A 12605-nucleotide genomic window follows, 5' to 3' on the forward strand; every position below is an offset into this window, starting at 1 on the left:
AATTGTAATTAAAATAGATATTTGAGAAGTTAAGAATGATGTGGTAAAAAACTTAACTGCTGTCCCAAGATGCGTAAGAAAACGTAAACCAATGTAAACAAAAACCAGTGTTCTGAACTCTACTTTCTCCTTGAAGAAAATGAAGGTAAGGTCCAAATATTCTGTGTTAATATATAAATACTCCTTAGGCAGGTATACACACACACACACACACACACAAATACTTCAAAAAATGTATTACTGACTAAAACAGAAGTGTGTACACAGCAAACATGCAAACGTGCTTATGGTCAGACTGGAACCTTTGGGTACTCAGGCCATTCTAAGTACAGGCTGCAGTGCATAAAATGTGCAGTCTGGTCACTAACATTACTACATCTTGATAATGCACACTTTATCAGACACTACTGTTTATATATAAAGCTTATGCAATAATCTTCTATACTTTATAAATTGTGACTATTTTTTGAAGGAGGAAGAAGAAGAAAAGGAGATGACAGTTGAATTAGTCTGAATTTTTAAAATATCCTACTCTGTCTACCCACTGGCTAAAAGATTTCAAGATTAGAGTCAGAGTTTCTAATTAGAAATTAATTGCTTTGTGGATTGATTTAGGCTAAGAACCAAATAGAGATTTTACACAAATTTTGCTGTGTTTTGGAACATTTTAATTTTTTCAAATAAGAGACAGAAATTTTCAAGAGTAATCAGGTAAGAATTTAATCCATGGTTTAGTATTTGGAACAGACTGAGCTGCCACAAGCAACTACTTAATGTCTAATTATTATTAATTCAACAGAAGGAAGAGGTTTTTTCCTCCCAATTAGTTAAAAATTCACATTAATCACTGTAATGAAATATAAAACCTGTATTTGCCTGTCAACAAAGAAGGCTTCCTGACATTTAAAATGTACTAAAATAATGGACAAATCCTAAAGAGTGTATCTAACTATAATGGATAATTAGAATAAGGAAAAGAGAAATGACTGAATACTGAGCTGATTTTCAATAACCACAAACTTAAATATATGGATGTTTGATACATATTTACAAGTACACTTAGAAACCAGCCATTTATATTTTCTATCAAAATAATTATTGCCTTTTACTTGTCAGGCATAACGAAGAAGAATGACAGACACTGTAATTCTTTCCAAGTCATGAGAAAAATGATATTGTAATGCCAGAAACACTTACAGATAAAACAACTTGTGACAGAACTTACTTTCTGCTGTCTGCAGTATTATCTCATCAAGCTCTTTTTCAAGTTTTTCGTACGTATCTAGTCTTGCTTGAAACTCAGCATTCTGTGTTTGAAGCTCAATAATGCGGGTTTCACTAGAAGACTGAAGACTGTAAAACTCCTTTGTAAGCACCTGTGAGAATGAATAATGGAAAGATGAGGGATTCAGCATTACAGTGATTTTTGAATGAGGCAAAATATAATACATATAAAATGTGTACTGGTATGATAGCAAATATTTGATGTAAGTTTTGCACAGCAAAGATTAAAGTACTTTAAAAAGTAGTTATTCTTTCAATAATATGATCTTGCAAAGATTAAACTCTCAGATCTTAGGCCTATCTGCTGAGGCCTTATTAATTCTAAGAAGCTGTCTGAAAAAGCTGCAAGAATTTTAAAGGAAACTTAGGAAAAGCCAGGTAACAACTAAAAAAATTTACACACAGCAGTCAAAATAGCATAAATGCAATAATTTTTGTTGCTTTAACTGGATTCTGACTTCAGTCATCAATTTATGAACATTCCTGTGCAGAATACAAATACAAAAATTTGCCATTAAAGCCATACCAGTCTTATTACTTACTTATTAATAAAAGGTAATATGCTATTAACATTCAAGACTTATGTAAATACTTAATCCACTAAGCTTAAACAAAAGACTCATATTCAAAATTAAAAGCTATGAAGGCCTGCATAATAATTTAAGTTTGATAAAGACAATGGGAAAAAACATTGACCAAATAAACACATCAAACTGGAATAAGAAAGTCCTTGATATGTAAAATAGCAATCTACATACTTTGCAGAAAAAATCCCACCATACAGGTAAAGTAATAACCAAGTGGTACTGCTGTGAAATCTCATATTAAGTTCCAAGTAAAAATCACAAACATTCAGAATGACAAGTGAATATAGATTTGCAGGTACATAAATATATGCACAGTGTGCAGTAATATTAGAGTCACTGTTGAAACCATGAAAGAATTCACAATGCTTAGAGAAACAAGCCACTTGAATATCAAAGGTTCAGTCCAGTGTCACAGAAGAAATACATGTATATGTCAAAACTGGGCAACATAAAAACCATCTGTTTCCTAGGTTAGCAAGAGAAACTACTCTATGCCCTAAATAAAAGCAAGAGTCAGTCCAGAGAGCTGTAGCTGAGCCACAAGATACCAGTGCCAACACTATTAATAAAGACTAACGTCCTGTAATGGTAGGGAAAAAACCTTAGTACATTAATGCTATATATAAGAAAGAAAATTAAAAAACCCCAAGAATTCAGTCAAAAGGAACAAAAAATAAAAGCTTCAGACATCAAATATTAATTCTGCAAGAATATTTCTTAATGAAAGAGCACTTAAGTGCATATTTCTAAATGAAAGAATTTAAAAGTGTCTCTCTAAAGAGAAAAACAAGTGCCAAAAGTGTCAGTAGAATTGAATGCCAAATATTTGAGTTATTGTCAGATCAAAAAATTTCCACAAAGAAAATGAAAATATAACTCAAATTGAACTACATTCTCCAAGTTTAGACATGTCTGTGCAATTAAAAATCTATTTAGCAACCTCTAAGTTTAGCAAAACTGGCACTCCCAGTGCTTGTGACCACAACTAACCCCGTCAGCCAGGATCTGAATGTCCCAATACGGACAAAACAAGAAATTAAAGTCTATCTGAAGCTCTCTAATTCTGTTGCCACTCTGTAGTTCCTTTTCATAAACAACTTAGCCAGGTTTAGCACTAGAAATGTGGGAATCTGAAGACTGGCATCCTTGCCCCAAAAAACAAAGGCTGCCATACAAATAATTTTCTTCTGTCCAGTCCAGTTTGTATCCTGACATTCGTTTGAAACTACCAATCTCATTTAATCTCATAAATAGCACTCTATGATATCTTTTTGGGACTAAATTTGGACAGGTGAAGAAATGTGGTTTTAAAGTAAGTGTTCTCTGTGGAATACTCACATTTCCAAGATTAAAATAAGTGAACAGGATATGATATGTATGTTTTGAAGATGATGAGCTCTAAGCTTGTAGAGATGAAGAGGCCCAAGTGGTTAAAGCCCACATTAACAGGTGCATTGGCTGCAGGTGCCCAGGCTGTGTCCCTCAGCCAAAAGTGCTGCACCTCAAGGAAACTCTACTTAATAAAGCACAAAAATGGTGCATGGCAGTGAGGAGTGAGGGGAAAAAAAGTGAGAGAGGGCCATGTTGCTGACACTGAGGTGACATGAGGAGGGCATGAGGTGCTCCAGCTGCCACAGCCATGGAGCTCTGCAGCCCATGGTGGAGCAGGTTGCTTCCCTGCAGACCATCAAAGACCATACCAAAGCAGATGGCCACACTGCAGCCCATAGAAGACCCCATACTGGAGCAGGTGGACATCCCCAGAAGGCACTGCAACCTGTGGAGAGCCCAGATAGGAGGGAAAGTTTCTCCTGAAGGAAGCTGCAGGACATAGAGGATCCACAGGAGCAGGATAAAAAAGTGTGAGGAGGAAACTCCTCCTGAGAGGAGCTGCTATGGACTGACTTGAGCCCCGATTTTCCATCCCTCCCTGCACTGCACTGGAAGGGGGAGGTACAAGGGTCAGAAATGAGGGAGGAAAGTTAAAATAAAAGAGAACAGGGTGGGCAAAGATGTTTTACTTTTTGTCTTTGTTCCTCACCATCCAACCTGTCAATGGGTAATAAGTGAAATTAGTTTTCCCCAGATCAAGTCTGTTTTGCCCATGATGGTAATTGGCAAGTGATGTCCCTATCTTTATATCAACCCATGCTCTTTAAAAGCTTATTTACCCCACCCTCATCCTCTTTAGGAGGAATGAGTGACTGGGTGGGTGTCAAGCATCCCACCAAGGTAACCCATCATGCCAGGACTAGCAAGGTTAGGTCTTTTCAATGCTGTATACACCATGCTCACCTTGACTCTTTTAGCTGAGAAAATTTTATTCCAGAAATTGTATATCAATAAAAATTATTTTATTATTTTATTATGTAACAGTACTATTACAGGTCCTAGTTGCAAATAATGACACTGAATTCACTGTACCTTTTTTGGTGAAACTGTCTTCTCTCCCTACAATCCTCACACAGACTGGCATAAGCAGCTCTGTGATACAAGCAGATAAATAAGCCCCACATGAATGAGGTTCTGTCTTTAACATCTTTCCATGAGAGATTGTTTTGCTTTTTCCTCTCCCTGTGACCTTCTGTTCCATTAAACTGATCAAACATAATAAGCTGTGTCATTTGACTCTGCTTCTGGGTCATTTGACCACAGTTTGGTGGAGATACTAATTCAGCCACGCCATGTTGTTACTTTTTCTCCAAGCTTTTCCACTTTACATTCAAATTGAAAACAACTATGTTAATGCCCTGTAAAGTGTCTCTTTATATAACATACCTCCAACTTTCTCTGGTATTTCTCACATTCCATTTGGCACTGTGAAAGATTCTTAGCTGTTTCTTGTTGCATGAGTTGAACATGTTCAGTTTCAAAGGACTTTAACTTACTTTGGTGAAGAAGTTCAGCAACTTTGCTTTCTGTGCCAAGCTGCATTTGTCTATACCTAAAAGAAAAATGAAAAAAAAAAGTTTTGACAATTCAAAAATAAGCAAAGTTGGAATATATCCTAGCTCTGTTCACCACAGATATAAAATTCAAAAATTAATATTGTAGTATTTTGTAGACCTTAATAAGTATTAGTATGCAACTACTGTAACCTGTATTTAGGACAGCATTAGGAAAATTCATTATTATAATGACAATACAACACAGTAGGTGGAAACCTCTGTCAATGGCTTTTCTAAATATGTTATTAATGTGGAATCAAATGACAATGACTTTACAGCATACCTATTTTCCTTATTCTTAAGGAGTTAGATCAATGTGAATCTCCTTCTTGGTAGACAAATGCATGCACTGAAGTGTTTTCATTGGAGAGACACTAATGAAATTTTGCCCTCCCTCTTCACCACCATGTGTTACATGTGGTAGGGAGAAGGGGCATTAGACATCAGTGATATCAGTGGTGCACCCTTTGAGATATACGGGTATTTGCTACACTGCTTCTTCCATACCCAAAGATATAAAGAAAACTCAGACCACAATGGTGTAATTATTTCCACAGTCACTCAGAATCACAGATCCTTCTCAAAAAACAGAAATTAAGTATAATTTTTAGAAAATCACTATAAGGTAGTTATAAGTCACAAATAAGATTCCACTCAGAAGTGGACTTCATTTATCTTATTCATCCATTCTACTTAACAGGCAATCTCAAAAATGAGGTGTAAAAAAGTTTGACAATAGAATACTATAATATTAGATTGATGAAAATTTAGGTGATGTGAAGAACAGGAGATAATCTAAAGAATCTTCACATTAAATAACATACAAAATTCAAAAGACATATATGCAAAGTAAATCACAGGTTTTAAAAATGCTCCTTACCGTATACATTAAATGATGAACTCCTAACTGACAGTTTTCATTCATAAGTGAGATGTCAGGATTTATTATACTTGATAAAACCATTAAAACTTTGCTTCAGTTTTAAATAATGGTAAAAACAAACATTTTGGAAATTGCTGTGGAAGAAATAAATAATACAGAACTCACTGTGTCACTTTGCAATTCCATGTTGTTGCCTGCATTACTGAATGCTGGCAACCATTCTAGAACCTCACCTGACAAGGAACAGAAGTGTCAGAGCATCAGAGAAGGGTAGGAAGGGTTACATCTGACATGCAGCAACATCACACACTCACGCAATTGCACTGTGTGGAATAAATCACCTAAGCAAGCTAGGACCCTACAGCTTGGAAAAGAGATGGCATAAGGAAAAGGAAGAAATAAGGGGCTTGTCACATCATGAGAAGGGAGAACAGAGATAGTAATCAAGTGTATTTTCCAATAGATGAATGAGAAGTCATCCAATGATGCAGAATGAGAACAAATATGAATTGCTCTTCATGCATGAAAGCTGTGGAATTCCTTACCATAAGATGCTTTGGATGCTAAAAAATAACATTTATTTGAGAGAATACTGAACAACTTGACGCAGAGAACTTCTTGGAGTACCATTAAATGCAAGATGGTACTTATCACACTGAAGCCACTTCACAACAAATTGCAGGATTTCCAGATAAACCTTTACTCTAGCCCAGCATGGCTGTTGTGTTAGCTGTCATCTGTCAAATAACAGTTGCAACACAATTCCACCCTATTTAGCACCTAATCTTTAGGTGGGATGGAGAGTGTTTAACAAAACCAAGAGGATTACTTCAAATATTTTCCCTGAGGATTTCAGATGTAGGAATGTTTCTAAGGCACAAAGAAGGAACAATTTTCACTGGAATTCATTTGAACAGAACAAACAGGTGTCATTATGATGTCCCTGATAATCGCTCTGTAGACAGCCATTTATGTATAAATAGTCCAATGCATGAATAAGATTGTTTCCTCACTGCATGAGCAGAGCTTGGAAGTTCTGCATACTGAGCTCATCTAAAGTTTTTCTTTTAAAAACGATTTTTTTTTCAATAGCATGACATTTGTTCTCAAACAGAGTTATGGCACTCAAGCTGCTAAACGCCAGTTACCTATCCACTACTTCAGTCATTTCAAGTGCTGATACTTTCATTACTGTCTTCTGACTATATGTTCCTGTTTCCATTTTACCACACAAAAAAATTTCAGCACTCTAGAATTCTCCACACTTTGCACCCAAGTGGCTGCGGACATGACACTAAATCTGTCCCATTACACACATTGTTTATAATCCTGGGAAGAATGCTTTGGAACAAAATAGTTAAGTCTTAATGAAGACACATGTCATTCAACCAACAAACCAATGAAACACACTAATTTAATTTAAGTATTAGTTATATTTATTGACTTCCAGCAACAAATTCACACCTTCCACCTCAACACAAAACAAACAGCAATGCCTTCCTGTACACAGCCTCAGACTTTCAACCACTCTGAGCTTCAATGACCTGTACTGTACTGAGCTGACACACTGCAAATATGCACAAACAGAGGCAACCCATACTTCTCTGTACCTACTTTCTATACTTGGTGGAGAAGTCTGTAGTTCTCTGATGATTCAATCAACTGGGTGCTTTCAGAGCATGCTTCTCTACCCAATTATGAGCAGTAACTTCAGAAAGAAGTTTTATCCTTTGTTTTGGAGATTTGAAGTAGTTTACACGAGCATGATCTGTTTTGCACTGGCAAGGTTATGATGGGTCAGTTTTCCTTTAACCTTACTACACTGTTGATCTCACTAGTAACTCATTCACCACAGCACCATTCAGAGTTTGTCATATTTGCTTTTCCTCAGCCAGATAATATCTCTGCTTTCTTGGCTACTATTTCAGCTCAAGTGTGTGTGCATGTGTGTACAGAGTCATGTAACACAATGTGCTGAAATACATTCCTTTATCTGCCTAGATGGTCTCTGAGGGAAAACAAAAAAAAACCAAAAACCACCCCATGCTTTAATACTACTATTATGGAAAAAAACAAACAGTGGAATGTGGGTCTACAGGATTTTTCTCCGTCAAGAAATTTTAGCAAACTTGATATAATGAAAGAGTAGAGTTTTTAGTCTCACAGAAGAATGAGGGCTGGGAATCAAAGAGAAATAACAGACTGAGCCAATGAAAAAAATCTCACACGTAAGAATCATCTAGAATGAGGTCTCTATTCCTTTATGTCTCTCTGCCATTAGGTTGACCAGTCAATGACGCCTCAAGTTTGCTAATGCAGTGATACAATGGTTATCAAAAAAATTATTACTAGAGTAAAGGAGAAGAGGGAATACTCAGAGAGGGACTTGAACTCTCTTTTGTAAGGTTTGAAAGATTTTTTTAATCAGAGAAGCTTGTTTTTCAAGTAGTGAATAATGATATAATAATGTGTCAAAATATGCATACCAGAGAGCAAACAGAAAGATTTAATGATAAAATTATGTAGTCTGGATACTGAAGAAAATATGGCAACCAAGTCTTTTTGAATGGAGGGACTATAAACTGCCCACCTACAGAACCTGAGATGTACAGCAGTACTCCTTAAAAAGGTAATTGAACAATTGTACATTAGAAGACAATAAATTTGTAAAATTACCCTTTTAAGAAATGACAAATCCTAGTACTAAACTTGTTGATAAGAAAGAATGACAAGCAAGTAAATAAAAATAATGCATGTTACAAAGAAAGTCCTACCAAAATGATACAACATGAAAATCTAATTTTACAATTTTATAATTTTGTAAACCAGATTATACCAACCTAAAGCTTTGTGGGATATATTTTAGAATTGTTTTCAAGTTTAAAAATGGAAAGAAACCCTGTAAGTTATGAAATCACCCTGAGTACACAGTTGGGTCAGTTCCAGATCTAAGATCTTTAAGGCAATTAGAATATACTCTCATATTTGTACAAATGTCTGTGCTTTGGTTCAGTGCCAAATTTGCAAAGAAAGCTAAAGACATTTTCTCCCTAACCTGTCCTCTTGGAAACCTCCTACTTCCAGCCCCAACATGCCCCCTCGTGCTCCTGACCTTCTCCTTCTCTGTCCTAGCACCAGCCCAGTCTCTTGAATTCCAATTCTCTTTTCATTCTTTATTCCCAGGACATCTGTTTTTCTTCTTTTCTATGTTCATAGCCTCTTCAGCCTCCATTCCTATCTTATAACCCTACTCTCTGCATTCTGGATTTCTCTCTACTCCTTCAGCACCCTTGGAGTTTGGCATCCTTCCTCAAATCCTACCCATCCATACCTTTTGCAATTTGAGGTTCAAATCCTAGTTTAACTTTCTTCACCTTCTGCAACTGAGTCTGCCTGTTAAGTCCTCCTCACTTCCAAAGTGCCCTAACCTAAGTATAAAAGCACACAAATGAATTTTCCTTACTCTCCTTTGTGCCAATTGGAGTCACAGAAGGAGAAACAGTGGTCCAGAAGGACGTCAATTAAATTCAATCTGCCACAGACTGCACAAATCCTGTCCATACATGCAGCAAACTGCCAGACCCCAGTTCAAACATGGGTACTCAAAGGATCTTGTTTCCACTCGCTCTCTTTTTGTTCCTTGGCACTAAAAACTGGTTGCCTTATTTCTGAACAATCAAAAATTTCCCATGATTTGTGTTCACATGCTACTCACTAAATAATTAAAAATGTAAGAACTCAGATCTTTAGTTTTCAAGTGCTTTCATTGTTCAGCTTTTGCAGCACTCAGATTAAGTCTCATTAGTCATGTATCTGGCTGATTTCACAAAATGAAAGTCTGTTTCAATATTTACTGGAAAATGGGTAAGAAATCTGTCATTAATTTAAAAAGACATATTTTATGAAGTTTTTATACCAACTTTATAGGAATTTTCAGGTTTTTGTAGTATTTATTACTTCGTTCATGTCTATCAAATACATAAAACTATTTCTAAGCTGGTCTAAAATAACAATGCACTTGGTAACAACAAATTTAAATACTTCCAATAACAACAAAAGCTCTGAGTATAATGATTAAACACAAGATAAAACATGTCATTTGCAAACTGTTTAAGCAATGAAAAATTTGTTTGTGGAAATAATTTTCACTTAAAATCTGTTTTTCCCAAACAACATGCTGAGATTTTTTTCAGTACAATATTCCTGGTTCAGGTTGTAATTAAAAAAAATAAATCCAGAAACATATAGCTTAGACACTAAAGGGTAAACTTGATTTAGCATTCAAGTTCTTACCAGATGTTACATTTGCTTCGTATCAAGTAATTAAGCATACAGTACTTTTGCATGTGGTTCAGTAAAATCTGAGAGAGAAAGCTTAGAAGCTTTGTTTAAAGCTGCTTGCTTCAAAGCAGATTTTTGTGTTTTGCAGCATCCTAAGCATTTATTTTGTATTGGCCTCTGATCCTCATTCTGTCAAAAAAAAACTTCCACATTCTACTTTGCAGTTTATAGGAAGTGCTAGTTCCAAACATCCACACTGAGCAAGATACACAGCTGGTTTCCACTCCTTGGAGCTTTGGGACACCTAAACCCAAAATCACTTCTGCAATAAATGGAAGTTCTTCAGAATGTAGGACCCTTTCTACCCTAACTAGACTAATGCCCAGTGTACACTAGACTACAAGAATGAACAACATGAAAGCCTTAAATTTATCTGCTGAAATTACAGAGACTTGTGCTGACTGACAGGGACAGAAATCCATCTTTGTTTCTGTGTCTCTGGACCATGCCACTGTGCTTTCTTTTATTTGACTCTCACTCTGTGAAATGTAAGATTCTCCCCTGCACCAAGACACAGCTTCAAGACTGCTGGGCAGAGACCACTTCTGCCAAGCCTGTGCTTGGGCGTCATGCCTCAGTCATGAGAATTTCCTAATAAAACTTCACTAGGGAATTTTCTCTCAATCCTGGAGCTCTGATGGGCATCAAATAAAGCCTTTCACTTACTAAAAGTGCATTCTTTATTTTGGGCAACTGTAAAAAACAGAAGAGCAGCTCCTGTCATGCCTTTCTTACAAAAAATGAAGCAGGGTGCAATTTCTACTCTGCAATAACACAGTGCTGCCTCTGGATACTTAGTTTGCTCACTTACCTAGACTGTCATTTCTTGGTTTAAATAAACAGCATATTTAGTGACTCTTTTGTTATTTGAAATGAAATAAATGAAATAAAATGCAAAAAATGCAATTAAATAAATGCAAAAGATGTTAAAATAACTGAACTTTACCAGTTTACAGACATTAAGGATGTGACAGCATCCTTAACAAAAAGAAAGGACCTGAAGAAACGAGTGAGCATATAATAAAGGATGTGATATAATTTTACTGTTTCCTCCTCAAAACTTGTTTTTTAGATACATAAATAGGAGAACAGAGTCACCTCAGTAATTTTTAGGAATCTAATGGTAGTTGCTTTTCTCTTTGCCTATACAAATTAGTCAAGATACATAACATTGTGTTCTCATTTATGTTTTTAGTGCTTAAAAATATAGAAGCATGAAACACATGGCTGGTCTGAGAATACCTACCAGATCAGGTATTTCAGGAGATGTAGGCACAGAGATACCTAACTGGGAATCCAAAAATGGAAATTACCACCTCACAAAATCCCTTGAATGAAGCTTCAAAATTGCCCAAAGAAAGATTAAAGATCCATCTTTTTCAAACAGAAAGGCTATGAAATGAGTTCTCTGAAGCCTAGTGAAGAGATACCAGAGGAAAGAGTTTCATAAATGTTCCTAAGTTCAGGACAACAATCCAAGAGGGAAACACAGCCAAGCTAAAGGGTGCAGACATCAGCACCTCAAGCCAAGAAGAAGCTGAAGGGTTCTATTGCTTCTGGCACAGCCTCAATACACTGCACAAAGTTATCTTTTGCATCTGTGTGCACTAGCACATAAAATGGCAGAAGCTGTGGATCTTGGAAGTATGAGAAACATGCTTCTGAGGTGGACCATACATCTGGATGAGCAGCAGAACAAGCATGAATAAATTTCCCATTGCCTAATCAACATCTTTGCTCAAACAAATAAATACTTCGTTTAAAAAAACCATCACTTTGAAGTGACAGATTGAAAAGGATCCCGGCAATGCAATATATTTTTGTCTATGGTACATATTTTAATCCAACAGAAAGAACCCAAAGTACATTTATTAAAATCTCATTAAATCTTTAGTCATATTTTCTATGTATACTTTTCTCTATTTGATTTCTCATGGTATCCCAAACCATTAACTTTATTTGATTTAATATTTTCATTTTCATTTCTTGGTTTACTTCATTCTTTGCAAAGAAAATGCCATACTAACAAAGCTGAATTTTGTACTAAATAAAAAATAAAACAAGGAATAGTACAGAGATTTATTCCCCAATTATGTATATTGATTAATGAGGAATAACTTCAAATTGTAACTGTGAGAGGTTTTGATATGAGAAATATAAAACAGATCTGAATGAAGAAAAGGCCAGCAAGTTTCTTGATATTTAACATTAAGAAATGAAAGCATCAACTTTTAATATTTCTCTACACTAAGTTCCAAGTTTGCAGCATACATTTGGAATTGCCTGACTTGACAATTTTTTTTCTACTATTCATAATAATTTTTTCAAGATACTGTACAATTTTGATAACGATTCCACAATTTACTTCCTTAAACCAAATATTAGCTTTTCCAGAGATTCTACTACTTTACTATTATAGTACTTATGTTTCTGGAAAATAGTTGTAATTAATTGCTATTGTAGCAGATAAAACAGACTTGAACAGATCTGATATTGGAAGCTACAGAAATTTTTCATTACATTATCATTACTGCACTACAAACATCACAAACATTGTTTTTC

General features: G+C 35.6%; 1 protein-coding gene across 2 annotated transcripts in view; it reads right to left on the minus strand.

The window, feature by feature from the left end:
* PIBF1 (progesterone immunomodulatory binding factor 1) overlaps nt 1–12605 on the minus strand; it is a 105965-nt gene that overhangs the window by 37887 nt on the left and 55473 nt on the right. For both annotated transcript variants that reach the window (XM_058045116.1, XM_058045115.1), the window contains exons 11-12: nt 4650–4815; nt 1226–1376 (exon numbers count right to left, since the gene is read on the minus strand). In XM_058045116.1, the coding sequence (XP_057901099.1) occupies nt 1226–1376; nt 4650–4815 (317 nt within the window). The remainder of the gene's footprint in view (nt 1–1225; nt 1377–4649; nt 4816–12605) is intronic.

Source organism: Melospiza georgiana, chromosome 2, assembly GCF_028018845.1.
Source record: "Melospiza georgiana isolate bMelGeo1 chromosome 2, bMelGeo1.pri, whole genome shotgun sequence".
Classification (NCBI taxonomy): Eukaryota; Metazoa; Chordata; class Aves; order Passeriformes; family Passerellidae; genus Melospiza; species Melospiza georgiana.